This window comes from Heloderma suspectum, chromosome 2 (genome assembly GCF_057233095.1).
Source record: "Heloderma suspectum isolate Gila_16-S chromosome 2, 16-S_ref, whole genome shotgun sequence".
NCBI lineage: Eukaryota > Metazoa > Chordata > Lepidosauria > Squamata > Helodermatidae > Heloderma > Heloderma suspectum.
The window spans coordinates 219,177,788-219,192,650 of NC_139459.1; the positions used below are offsets into that span (position 1 = coordinate 219,177,788).

General features: G+C 46.2%; 1 protein-coding gene across 1 annotated transcript in view; it reads left to right on the top strand.

The window, feature by feature from the left end:
• Positions 1–14,863, top strand: part of OTOP3 (otopetrin 3) — a 26,938-nt gene continuing 12,075 nt past the window's right edge. Inside the window, exons 1-3 of the mRNA XM_084838025.1 lie at positions 1–411; positions 5,490–5,945; positions 14,676–14,812. Of these exons, the coding sequence (XP_084694151.1) occupies positions 5,549–5,945; positions 14,676–14,812 (534 nt within the window). The 5' untranslated portion in view covers positions 1–411; positions 5,490–5,548. The remainder of the gene's footprint in view (positions 412–5,489; positions 5,946–14,675; positions 14,813–14,863) is intronic.

The window sequence follows — 14,863 nt, forward strand, 5'->3', positions numbered from 1 at the left end:
AGCCTCTGTGGCATTAGTCATGAAGCTTGTGGTTTTGCACTCTGTACATCCAGCCCTGCAGACAAAGACTGTTGACATGAGCAGACCAAGCAGGTGCAGAAGAAGGTGGTTGATTCCCATTGGTTGGACTCTCCAGGGCTAATGAACCTCTCAGCCTGGTAATTAATATAATGACAAGACTATCCCCAAAGTAAACAGGGGGGGAAATCAATGCAAACTCCACTTTCCATTGGCAGCTCTACTTGCCTGTGACTACATCTCGGTCCTTCTAAGAAGAAAATACTTCTCAGTCCTGGAGAAGAAATGGATTTTTTGATCACCTGTTTTTAGTTTTATTTCCCTGAAGATGTAGAACAGACAGCCTCTGACACTTGGATTTTTCTGCAGAAACTGCCAGTGGTCAGTGCTGAGGTAAGGAGAGTGAGGTGAGGCTCCTTGGACTGCATTTTCTGCACCCTCCCCTTGGCCGGGGGTTTTAGTTTGACCAACTGTGGCTAGGCAAGGATTGTGTTCCAGGGAGCTTTCTGACTACAGGAAAGCTGCATCTCAATGGTCCTTTTGAAATATGATCTGAAGAGTTCTAATCAGGATGGAATAGTCTGAAAAATCCTGCTTCCAAATTTGCACACAAGGGACAATCCAATTCTAATTACCACTGCTACAAAATAAGGGCTTGTATCTACCCTAAATATGTGGGTGCTGTTAGCACTGGAGACACACCCTAAATGGATCTGGGCATTTAACCTGGTTACCTGAAGATGTAGGATGAGCTAAGAGCACCATAGACCTATGAGCACATCTACCAAGCCCTGTTAGCATTCAAGGAATCCATTCAGGACTCTTGCAACAAACCATATTGAAATGAGTAGCAGTTGCACAGATACAAGGTCCGTAGATTGCTCCTTTTAACTCCATGATGGCTCTTTTTTATGCTGTGCTCTTGAGAGGCCATGCCTGGTTGTGTGGAGAGGTGCAGAGAACCCTGTTGATAAAGGCAACGCAGATCCCAAGCCAAACCTGAAGTCCAAGACAGGGCATATGAGATACAATTAAAATTCAACATCTAAATTAGTTCTTTGGCTTTGTCATGTCAAAATAATAACACATGGCTTGTGCATGTGGGGAGCATTTGCATCAGTTGGACATTCGCAATTTAAGGAGGGCATTCACAGATTTCTTCTTGCTTGATCATGATTGCCATGGTGTTGGAGGTCTGTGTAATGCCAAAGCTGCCTATGTTAAATTTTCTTCATCCTGTAGGTTAAGATCCACAAGCAGATTGCACCTAGTTTGTACCAGTGGCATCACCATTTTTATGGCACTGGTTGTCGATTTTAAAGAGAAACAGGCAGCCTGGGAGAGACCAGGTTCCAATGGAGAACAGAATAATGTTGCCTTTAATAGTTATGCAGAAAAGCGAATTATGTCAGTTGCAGCTTGTTACACAAGGACAAGAAAACAGCATCAGCAAACATTCCGTCTTCTGCACAATTATTAAAGCTATAGGAGCCTTGATGTCCTCCTTTTCATCTCTGGTCACCCCTACAGAATGAAGACAGATGGACATACAGGGCAAAACTAATAAATACCCTGCAAATTCCATGTCATAGGTTGGGGTTAAAGGTGGGCCTGGGTATGAAACAGTGGAAGATTCACAGTCCAAGACTTATGCCGGCTCGATCTATACCAGCCTTCCCCAACCTGGTGCCCTCCAGATGTGTTTGACTACAACTACCACCATGTCCACTGGTGACCACTAGCTATGGAGGATGGCAGTTATAGTCCAATATCTGGAGGGCGGCAGGATAGGAAAGGCTGCCCTGCTCAATAAGTTTGAGATGTATATTTTGAAGTTCTTCTCAATTGTCTTTTGAACTGCTCCCCACTGTCTGAACTTTCCATAAAGGTTACTCACTTACGTCATGCATGGGATTTTCCTATATGCTATCTGCCCCCAACTTAATTTTCTGTTAAGTGACCATGACAGATCACACTGCTCTGTTTACTGTACCAGTTGCTAACATTAAGCAGAACTCTACTGAAGAGATCCCTGCCCCAACAGTATTGGATTAATTTATTTTCTTAAAGAAGGGGTTACTATGTCATGCCTAGAGTAGGGTCTGTGTGTGTGTGTGTGTGTGTGTGTGTGTTGTTGTTGTTGTTGTTGTAACTTTGGGTCAAAAGAAAAGTGTAGTAAATTTTATCAGAAGGCAAAATCTGAACATAGGATGGTGTCTGGGTTTTTTTCCTTGAAGAAAAATAGTCATATTGAAAAGTTCTTAAGCAAGACATTTAGGGTTGCTTATAAAAAGGTGAAATGTTCAGTAACAAATTGCAAAATGTTTTTTTTTTATTCCATTGAGAAATATTTTAAATACCTGTTATCCTGGAGTTAAACAAGAATTATTCATTTATGTTGGCACTCAAAGTCTTTTCTAGCATGGCTCTTCTTATCATTCTATTTTGTTTTAAGAAGACACATAAAGCAACATATTAAGCTGAAAAAAAACCAGATACCAACCTGAGGCACCTAAAAGTCAATTTGATATAAAATAAAAGTATTGAAGGATATTGCAATATTTTGGCATTACATTTGTAGTTGTGAAATAGAAAAGTGAGAGAAAGACCTTGATTGTTTTTAATTAGTCAATTTTTACATTAGATTAGTACCATGGTGTACAACATCAGATCTAGGGAACTCACAAATCGTTTTTTTACCTGCTCTCCATTTTATTCCCCATCTCTGCTCCATTCCTACATGCACTTTCAAATTTTTGGTAACTTAGAGTGCAATACTCAGTATACGTGTATACTCAGAGGTAAGTCCCACTGAGTTCACTGGGACTTACTCCCAGGTAAGTGGGTATAAGATTGCAGCTTAAGGCTGCAGTCCTTTACCCACTTCACCAGGTGCAAGCCCCATTGAAGTGAGTGTGTCTTACTGCTAAGTAGACATCCATACATTTGTGCTGTTTATGTTTTCAATAGTGAAACTGGGGTATCGTTGCTTTCCATAATGCTTTCAGATGTGCCACAACCACTTAACAAAAAGGGGAAACAAAATTAAGGAAAACGAAAGGAGGTGAAGATAATACTAAAAAACTGAATGGAAAGGGTTGGGGTGGATGGGGGAGGTCCCGAGAGCCCTTTAGCCTTCCCCCATTCTGAGAATGGGAACCATTAGTGCTGAACATTTATTGCCAGTTTCATATATTGAGAAGAATATGCTCTTGCATTGCTCGTTGTGACAGCCCTTCCAATCACGCTTGTACCTCGCTTGATTGACACCTACATAGAACTCAGCTGTTGCTCGTGAAGTGGAATTTGTATGGATAATTTCACATTATCTTTTTTGCAACAAGATGCAATGAATGCATTTTAAAGGGGGGACTGCTCTGACCAACCCAACATTTCCGTAAGCCATACTCTGCTTTCAGAGCCGCTGCCCCGTTACCAAGGGTGCTTCCAGATGAAGGCCTCCTAGTGCTGCCATGCGAAACCACACTTCCCCAACCTGGCTGGGCACGATGGAAGTTGTAGTCCTACAATCTGGGGGACACCAGGTTGAGGAAGGCTGACCTAAAGGGATTGTGCAGCTATTCTGGTTTTTTTTCTCTCCTGAATGGATTTTCCACAGTAAGGAAAAAGACAGAAGGAGCAGTGGGAAAGCATGGGAAGGCTACAAACTGAAGCTGACAACATCTGGACACACACACACATACACAATAAATTTCAGTGCATGCAACACATAATAAAAGCCTCCTCTGGAAGCAGCCAGACACACAGAGAAAAGGGAACCATGAACAGCTTGTCCATAACACCGTGCATACTTCTAGAGGAGGCTTTCATTCTGCATTCATACTGCCTCAGTCACAGAATTTTACAGGGATTCCAGACATTTAATTGTAGCCCTCCTCGGTTTCCCCACTGCTTCTCCCACCCTTTTTCTTACCAGAAAAAAAACCCTTAAGGAAAAAAAGACAGACAATAGCTGCACAAAGTCTTTTGATTGGTTGCATTCACTAGGAGCCTTCCGTCTGGAAGCACTTTGTCTGATTTTTTTTGACATCTATACAGTTTCCAGAAATGTTGGCTAATAATAATAGTGTTCAATTTGCCTAATATTGTAATAGCCTGACCCCAAAAAGTAAATTAAAGATCACTGGCACTCTGACTCCGTGAGTTCAATTCTTAATTATTTACCAAGTCATACCTTGCAGAGTGTGAAGGAACTTTGATCTAGCAACTCGTCTCTTGCCAAAATCTTCTGTTGTTTATCAGTCTTAAATTGCCAACAGCCTCATCGTTTAGGAATATGTTAACATTATTTAGGATACTTTTATGAATGTATAAATAGAGATGTCAAGGCCCAGAAAAAAAACTGGAAATTTTCAGGGAAGATCTCCCCCCGCCCCAATCTTTTTTGCATTTTTGTGTGGAAGATGGAACAGCTTCAAAAGATGCTCCACTTCATCCTGCACAGTGTCAAATTCTGACCAGTGCTACTGTGGTAGCTCTCAAGTACTTAATATTTTAAAAGGAAAAGAGAAGCCAAAGCTGCATGAAATTCATTCTCTCTCCTTGGGGCAGCCCTCCCTCTTATACATGTGGTGGCTGGCGCTGATTATTCAGTGGCAAGAGGGCAGAACTTTGCACATGTTCAAAGCACTATTTCTTCACATGATCTATAGTGGTGTATAAATAGGCTTAGGATATTTGCATGGCTTAACCTGGTTCAGATTAAGCCTGGGCCATCCTGCTCTGATCTCAACGGTAGAGCATGTGCTTTGCATGCAGAAGGTTCCATCGATCCCTGGCATCGCATAGGAACATAAGAACATAAGAAGAGCCCTGCTGTCTCAGACCAAGGGTCCATCTAGTCCAGCATTCTGTTCACACAGTGGCCGACCAGCTGCCCACAGGAAACCCACAAGCAGGGCACAAATGCAACAGCACCCTCCCACCCAAGTTACCCAGCAATGGTGTGCACAGGCTCACTGCCTCTGGTCCTGGAGGTAGCACATAGCCATCAGGACTAGTAGCCATTGATAGCCTTATTCTCCAGGAATTTGTCCATCCCCCTTTAAAGCCATCCAAAGTGGTGGCTTCTCCAGATAGGGCTGGGAAGGACCTTGGTGAGCTGCAGCCAGCCACTGTGTAGACCAGAGGTGGAGAACCTGTGCCCCTCCAGATGTTGTTGGACTCCAACTCCCATCAGACCCAGCCAGCATGGCCATTAGCCAGGGATTATGGGAGTTGGAATCCAAAAACATCTGGAGGGCCACACATTCCCCACCCCTGGTGTAGGCAGAGCTGAGCTTGATTGATCAGTGGTCGGTCTTGGGGAGCATCATATGAAGCCCTCCAAACCCATCCCATTGATATTTTCTGTTTCCTTTTGGAGCCAAAAGCTGGATAAGTCTGATCCAACAGCAGCCTCTTGACCCTAAAGTGATGCCCTCAAAAACCAACTTTGTTTAATGCCATAGGAGGACTAGAAATACCGACTCCTTCCTATCAGGCAGCCGAGCCCAATAGGCACTTAGCCATGGAGAGCAAAGCAGAAGCATGGCAGAGACACCAGCCCCAGGAAGCTGGAAGAGATGAGTCCACTTCGACCCAAGATGGGGGCTGGAAGATCCACTATGAGAAGTCATGGCTACACCGGCATTGCTCTTCACTCTTGCGCAGAGACAAGCAGGCTCAGAAGGCTGGGCAGCTTTTCTCCGGACTGATGGCCATGAATGTGGTGTTTCTGGGCAGTGCTTTCATCTGCAGCATGATCTTTAACAAGGTGGCCATTACGGTGAAAGATGTCTGGATTTTCCTGTCCGTCCTCAAGAGCCTGGCCTTAAGCTGGATAGCGTACTATTTACTGTTCACTAGGCGGAAGCCACACGCGATCGTGTTTCGGGATGCCCACGCAGGGCCAATGTGGGTTAAAGGTAAGTACTGCCACTCTTTGTAGCTTCTTCACAAAGTGTCAGTTCTACAGTAATTTACCTACTGGATCCAATGGTGCCTACTAAATAGCCACAGTACCTGTTTTCTCACTCTGCATACAGGTGGGTGTTGTTACACACTAAACTGCTCCTTGCACTTTGCCAGCCAACTGCACCTTTGAGTTGGCTTGAGGTAGGCCATCCAGATTGATAACAAGATCTCACAGCTTTGCCAGTATGGACAACATTTCAACATTCTGGAACTGACAGTTTTTGGAAAGTAATGTACAAACTTACATATTTATGAGATTGAAATATGAAAATATGCATTCTCAGCAGTAGGGAAGTTACTTACACATACACACACACACACACACACACACACTCAGACCCCCATAAAAGGAGCTAATTCTCTTGCCTCAGTCGCCACAGCAACTCCTTTAGTTAACTTAGAATACATTTCCAATTTTCCTTATTAGATGTTGGGAAACTATCAGATGTGATGACAGATGTCCCTTCTTTTAATGCACCCTGGTCACAAAAGCAAGGCTACACCCTAAACAGAATTATTTTTAAAAGGCTTTGTAACAGAGTTGGTCCCACAGAAGAAAGCTCCATCTACATGGAAACGTAATGAGAAGCGCTTTCTGGTTATATCCAGATTTTCATGAAATCACTTTGGTCCATCAGGGTCACACGAAGCAAGAAAAGTAGAGTATACATTACATAAAAACCAGCTTTCACGGGTCACACAGCATTTGAAATCCCTATACTTTGGGGTTGCACATGTGGAGTAGAACTGAATGTCATCGACCTCATAGGTGCTGCTCAGCGAATGCGAGAGATGTGTTCCTCGCCCCTGTTCATGCTCCCCTGCTCAGGGAAGTTTACTGGAAGCACTGAATTAAGCCCCTGTAGTTTACCCCACACCTCTCCCCTCTCATCCACCTTTAGGAAAGATTAAAAGATACTGTGAAAGATTAAAAGATACTGTGCTATTGTGAATGGGAAAAACAGGCTGCATAATCTGAATGGGTGAAGCAGCTACTGTGCTATTGTGAATGCTTGAAACAGTGCTACTGCACTCTTCTAAATGGGAAAAACAGGCTACATACTGTTAATGGGTAAAGCAGCCACTGCGCTATTGTGGATTCCTGAAACAGCACTACTGCCCTCTTATGAATGGGAAAAACAGGCTGTAAACAGTGAATGGGAAAGCAGCTACTGCACTATTGTGGCTGGGGAATGCTGGGAATTGTAGGACTTTCTTCTGTTTAAACATGCATAGGATTGTGCCCTAAAAGGACTTTCTGAAAATGCGCTGTTTCCAGAGGGAAGCTGCGGGGTTGCTACAGATTGGTGACAGTACCATCTGTCGCAAAAGACCATGATGTGCTGTCACTCGCACTAAATCAGCTGTGTAGGCTGGTCCTAGGTTAAATGAGCCTTCCCCAACCTGGTGCCCTCCAGATGTTTTAGACTATAACTCCCATAATCCCTTACAATTAGCCACGCTGGCTAGGACTGATGGGAATTGAAAGTCCAAACATCTGGAGGCCACTGCATCAGGTTGGGGAAGGCTGAGTTAAATGACTATTATTATTTTAGCATTAAAGGGCTGGATGCAAGTTTTCAAGTCTCATAAGTATCTCCCTCTGGCTGAATAGTCAGGGAGCAGGGACAGTACATGTAGCAGTGATCGATCATAACCTTCACCCAGATCTGCAGTTGGTCAACAGAGCCAGAATAACAGATGTGCCTCTGGGCTGCATTATATTCCAAGGAACCACACAACTGAGCACTAATCTTCTTTCCCCTCCCCATATTACTCAGTCATAGATGGAGCAGCAGACCAACACCTACAGTCTGACTGCCTCTTGCATAGGGTTCCCCCTGCCAGGAAAAAATGCAGGTTGCTTACCTGTAACTGGAGTTCTTCGCGTGGTCATCTGTGCATTCACACATATGGGGCTCTGCACCTGGGCTGAGTCTCATTTGGGATGTTTCTATAGCTGATTAACGTTTTGGCGGGAATCCTCCCCCACCGTCCACTGCACATGTCCAGGGGGTTCCTGCCCATTCCTTCAGTTCCTTGAGACCGCCTAAAGTGGCCTTGGACTCAAGGGAAACCAATCACACCTCGGTACCAACAATGAATTCGACATTGACATCGAAGTTGAGATGGTGGGAGAGTTGTGTGAATGCACGGGTGACCACTTGAAGAACTACAGTTCCATGTAAGCATCCTGCATTTCTTCTTTGTGGTCTCTGTGCATCACACATATGGGGAGATTAACAAGCTCTCTTACTCGTGGTGGATAGGTGTCTTATGCCAAGACTGACAACAGAACGGCTCGTGCAAAGGCACAGTCGGAACGTGCCTTGATATCGAGTTTGTAGTGCTTCACAAACTCATAAGCCAGACAAATGGTTTGCACAATCCATGAAGCTAATCTTTGGGAGAAGACAGGAGAACCCTTCTTGGAGCCCCTGTAACAAACAAAAAGGCACTGTGCGGTACAGAACGATGCTATCCTGGATCTATAAAAAGACAGTGCTCTCCTGACATCGAGAGCGTGCAATTTCCTCTCCGGGGCAGAAGGAGGATCTGGGAAGAAAGCTGGTAATGAGATGGTTTGGTTGACATGGAAATCAGAGACCACTTTCAGGAGAAAGTCAATGTCTGGTCTGAGGTCAGCCTTGTCCTTATGGAAGATCATGTAGGGATGATCCACTCGCAAGGCACAAATTTCACTTGCACATCAAGAGAACGTGATAGCGACCAAGAAGGCAACTTTCCATGATAACAGGTGCAGGTCTGTCACGGCCAGTAGCTTGAAGGGCTTTGAGAGAAGGGCATGGAGGATAACAAAGAGATTCCATTGTGGGACCAAAGTTCAAACTGGAGGATTCAAGTTCTTTAGACCCCGCAGCAACTGACAAGCAGTAGGGTGAGTAAAAAGAGAGAAACCCGGAATTGGCCCTCTGAAAAAAGAGCCACCAAATAAATTCATATCGACGAAAGCTTTAAACCTTTTTGAAACAAACTATGCAGAAAGAAGAGAACATTGTCAACTGATTCATGAAGCGGATCCAATGCATGAAGATTTGCAAAATCCACGAAGGAAGACCACTTTGCAGCATAGGACCGATGGGTAGCCGGCTTCCTAGCAGCATCCAGGATTGCCTGAACCCCGGGTGGAACTCGAGGAAAATATTTATTGCCAAATCCACCAAGCCGTTAACTTTAGGGTGTCGAGATCAGGGTGACAAATCTTGCCTTGGTCCCAAAAAATCAGGTCTGGAACCTGCAGAAGATACCGGAACTGTCGTCTTGACAGGCACAGTAGAATCGGAAACCATGGCTGTCTCGGCCACCAAGGAGCAATTAGGATGCAGTCCGTCTTGTTGTGTGCTCTCTTTTGGAGTACCTTGGAGAAAAGAGGAAATGGCGGGAACAGACTAAAAAGTTCCCCTCGCCAGTTTATCTGGAAAGCATCGCTCAAAGATGATTGGCTGATCCCTGCTCTCGTGCAGAAGTGAGGGCACACGGCATTCACTGGAGTTGCCAACGGATCTGTTGAGGGATGGCCTCAGTTCAGAAAGAGATGATCCAGAATGGAAGCTGACATCTGCCACTCATGAGGTGACCGGTACGCCCGACTTAGGGCATCTGCCAAAACATTGTCCTGACCCGCGATGTGAAGAGCACTCAAAAACGTGCCCCGTTGAATTGTCCATTGGAAAATGTCCTGGGTGTGGGTCACAAGTCTGGAAGAGTGCGTCCCACCTTCCTTCTGGATGCGCCACAAAACTGTTGTATTGTCGGTCAGGATTCGTACATGTTGACCTTGAAGGTAAGGCTTGAAAGCTCGCATCACTTTCCAGACCACAAGAAACTCCAAGAGGTTTATGTGGCACTTCTTTTCTTTCGCAGACCAAAGTCCCTTAAGGGGTCTTAAATGGACGGCAGTGTTCTCCCCACCTGGAGAGAGATGCATCCGTTGTCAGAATTCATTTAGGAGGTGGTTGGACGAAAGGCATGCCTCGGGTCAAGTTGTACACATGCATCCACCAAAGAAGGGACGTCAACATGTCATCCAGAATCGTGAGTCGACAACGTCAAGCATCGGAGGTGGAATTGAAGTTTCGGAGCAACCAGTTTTGTAGCAATCACATCCAAAGTCTCGCTCATCGGACAACCATGACTGTAGCTGCCATATGACCCATCAAGATCTGAATGGCGTGAGTGGTGACCCATCTTTGAAGAAAAACAGTCTCCGCAAGAGTAACCAGCTGATGCCGTCAGTTTCGAGGGAGGGAGGGAGGTGCACACAACTGTTGAATCCAGTAGCGCTCCTATAAATTGAAGGCATTGAGTAGGTTCCAAAGTTGATTTTTCTGTGTTGACACAGAGGTCCAGCACACCCAGAAGGTTCAGAACAATCTCGATGGCATGATAAAGATCCCTTTTGGAGTCTGACACAAGGAGCCAGTCGTCCAGGTAATGATAAACTTCGATGCCCTGTAGTCTCAGACACTTGCACACAACCACCATACATTTCATTAAAACTATCGGGGTAGTCACCAGACCAAAGGACAGAACCTGGAATTGGAACATGTCGGTGCTGCTGATAAAGTGTAGGTACCGGTGGCGGGCATCCACGATCACTATGTGAAAAATACGCATCTTTCAGGTCTATGGTGGCAAACCAAACATTCTTTTGAAGAAGGGGAAGAATCATAGCCAACATGATCATTCTGAGGATGATGAACCTGTTTAGGTCCCTTAGGTCCATAATGGGATGGAGGCCTCTATCCCGTTTCAGTACGATGAAATACCGAGAAAAGAAGCCATCTTCTGGCTGGAATGGAAGAACGCTCTGGATAGCTCCATTTTGAAGCAAGGTGGAAGTCTCCAGAAAGATAGCTTGCGATGGAGTGAAGTGAAGAGTCCCGGGGGCAGGGGGAAGAGTATGAAATTCTATCATGTAATCCCAAGCAAGTATATCTAACACCCAGGTGTCCGATGTTATTGCATTCCAAGTTGGTAGGAAACGAGCCAGAATGGAACCGAACACAGGCAGACTGGGGAGGCCTGGGGAAATAAATGTCTGAAAGTCAAAGGTGATGCTTCAAAGATGACTCAGACCTGCCACAACCTTGACGAAACTTGGAAGATTGAGCTGTCTGCTTTTTCTGCTGTTGGGCAGGCTGGTAGCGTTGGTATCAGTCAGATAGCTGTTTGGTCACATACGGTTCAGTCTGAAACCACCTGCAGCTTCATATAATTGTACGGTTGGAAGGGGCCTATAAGACCATTGAGTCCAACCCCTGGCTTCTACTGATGCTCCGTGGGTTGAGGGCCCAAGCCCATTTTATGGATGGTTGTCTTCGCTTCCTGGACAGAGTCCATATGTTCATTTGTTTTTGCGTTAAAGAGCCCTTCGCCATCAAAGGGCAAATCTTCTATCCAAGACCTGGCTTCAGCAATCAAGCCCACAGATCTCAGCCAAGCATGCCTCCTGAGGGCGATGGCGCCAACCATCGACTTGATGCTACAATCTGCCTCATGCTGTGAGCTATTAATTCGCTGTCTCAACAGCCTGACAGCTTCAGTACGGAAGACCCTGGCAAGGTCCTTCTGATCTTCCGAAAGGTAGGCACAAAGGGAGTCCATTACCCCCGCACAGGAACAGTTGGTAACTGGCCATCATGGCCTGATAATTGGCCACACGGAGTCCCAGGGCAGCAGAGGAGTACATTCTCCTGCCCAAGAGATCCAGCCTTCTACCTTCTTTGTCAACAGGCGATGCGTGAGGTTTCTGTAACCATCCCTGCACCCACTCCACGATGATGGAGTTGGGTTTCGGGTGGAGATACAAGAACGCCGTGTCCTTCTCCTGCACCCTATAGAGGAATTCAAGACATTTAGATGTCAGGGCCATGGAAGATGGAGCCTTCCAGGACTGATGAACGGTGCGAAGGAGGGTCGGGAGGAAAGGCACCGCAACCAGTTTCAACGATTCAGTATGGACTGCATCGAAAATGGGGTCCTGGACATGCTCCTCCGGTTGCTGTACTTCAATGCCCAAAGAATGGGCCACCCTACTGATTTGTTCAGTGAAGCTGAACATGTCCTCCGAGGGAGACACTCCCTCCTGAGATCCCACTACGTCATCCGGAGATGGGATGGAAGGCGGAATAGAGGGATATGAAAATGAATCCGACTGGTAATCATCAGCTGACTCATGATGCCAGGCTGCCCATGGCGAAGAACCTGCAGGCGGGGCCAGCTGTGGTTCCAACTGAGTCATTTTAGGTGACTGCCGCTGACTCCATAGTAACAAAGAGGAACGGGGTGGCACTGGTGGAGGCACGAGGAACTCCTCCCTCACAGGGGGTGAGAAATAGTATCTGATGCCTGCAGTACATGCCGAGGTGAAACTGCTCCCATATATCTGGAGCGATTAACAAAGTACTCTCGATCCCGAAGAGCATGCCAGTCCTTGAAGTGGCAGGGGTGTTGTGGAGGACAAGACCACTCTGAACCCCTATCGCAGTCACCATGTGGAGACCATGACCTCTCCCTGTAATGATAGTCGAAGTGGCGATCCCCATAGGGGGAACGACACAGCCCAGGATGAAACCAGCGCTCTTGGTCCCAAGGAGGAGATGGAATACGACAATGTGAGGCTTCCTGTCTCATAGGTGATTGACGATCTCCAGATGGAGAAGTCTATCGATCCCGAAAGACTGGTAGTGGAGGCGAGAAGTCCAAGAGTTCACCCTTAGACATGGTCAACACTGGCTCAATGACTGGAGCAGTCAGTACCAGTGACAAGACACGAACTGGTGAATCCAACAAAGGAGGAGGTGCCAGAATCTTCGGCTTGGGAGATTTTTCAGCAGCTCTCTTTTTCTTCTGTTTTTTAAGGCCATTAGATTCCAACTTTGGAATCTTTGCCTTTTTAGTGATCTTTCTCATGACCGAGAGTGCTAAGGAGCACCCTGGAGTTGGAGGGTCAGCCTGTTCTGTCGAAGTTGACGGGTGAGGAGACATGGACTTAGGCGAAGACATCGTTGCCATCGCAAAAGACCCTGGAGCGTTCTTTGGGTCTGTAGCCAGTAATGCCCTTCTCCACAGTTCTGCCTTAAGCCTGTCCAATCTGTTATTTCATGCCTGTTTAGTAAACAATTGGCACGGGGAGCAGGAGTTGGTTAAATGGCCACCCAGACAAAAAAGGCAGAGGGAGAAAGGATCAGTGGGGAGCAACTTACTCCCACACTTGACACACTTACGGAAAGGTGCCTTTGCAGCCATAAGCAACACTGCAGCCACGGTCGACAGACAGATGAACGATGAAGGATGTTGTTGTTGTTGTTTTGGATGATGACAAGATGGGGAGACGACAAAGGCACAAAACACAAAAACACAGGTCCTCAGCAGCAGCAAAGAGAAAAAATTGCTGCGATTCTCTTTCTTAACAGAGAGGAAGCTCCAAAGAAGACAATCCACTATGGCGGTCGAAAGAGAACTGAGGGAATGGGCAGTACCCCCCTGGACAGGCGTAGTGGACAGTGGGGGAGGGTTCCCACCAAAATGTTCCTCAGCTATAGAAGCTTCCTGAATGAGACTCAGCGCAGGCACAGAGCCCCATATGTGTGATGCACAGAGACCACAAAGAAGAACTACACCTGCTGAATTTCTCCATCTTGCAGCTATTAAAAAGCAGGGCAGCCCTTATGGGGAGCTGGTATGGGAGAAGGAGCTCCCTGGGGTAGTGTGGTCCCAAGTCCTTTTCTGAAATGCAAAATTGTGATACAATACAATACAGTGGAGGAGCGTAACATACATGGACCATGTGGAAGCCTGCCATTTTACAATTCGAACAGCCTTGGTTGGCATCACAGAGCCGCATAATAATTTATATTTATATAAAGTCTTTTGTGGTCTGGGCAATTCACACGCACCACACACACACACACACACACACACACACCAGGGTCCAGAGGTCACCAAAATGACTGAGTAGACATGGGGAATCTGTGGCCCTCCAGATGTTGTCTAGACCATAGGTTCCCCACCCCTGGTCTAGGGTGAATGTCAAACTAGATTTGTATGCAAGGTCCCCAAACTCCAGCAGGTTTTATAGATATAAACCCCAAACAAACAAAACTCCCCCTCTTTCCTATCTCGTTTAAGATTTCTTCAGCTAAAGGCCAGTGTCAAGGGTAGGCCTGGCCAGGCTCCTGCCGAGGGCCCACACCCCAGCAAGGGCCCATTGACAAGAGCCCCCTGGAGTTGCTCCTCCTCTCCACCCTCGCTCTGGCCCAGATGGTGGTGGCAGTGAGGAGGGGGAGCAGTAGAAGCCACGGCCTGCTTGCTCCCTGCCTCTCTGCCTGTCAAGCAAGGGAAGAGGACGAGGAGCAATATAACAGCTGGTGACAGCGGTGATGAGAAGGCAGACGCACCGGAAGAGGGGGCCTGTTGGGGGTGTCTTGCAACGAAATTAGCTTTTATTAGAAAGCTAATAAAAGCTGCTGATAAGAAATGAATCAGCCGCAACTGGACAAATATTGCAGATTCTGGGAACAATCGCAAACTTGTTTGGCACATTCCCTTTTCATCTGTGCCAGGGCTGTTGTCTAAAGACGCCAGTGTGGTTGGTTGGGTTTTATTATGATTGGTTTGCTTTTAACACAGTGTGGTTGGTCTGTGTGTTCATACAGGGTCCCTGCTATTGTTTGGAGCTTTTAGCATCCTCCTGAACATATTTTGGATTGGATATATCATCAGCCATAGTCATTGTAAATCCCAGGTGGAATTCTTCTTCTCGTCCATAGAAATGATCTTCATCTGCACTCAGGTATTAGGTCCTGCCTTTTCTACAAGCCAGCCTCTTATCTACAGCGTGTAG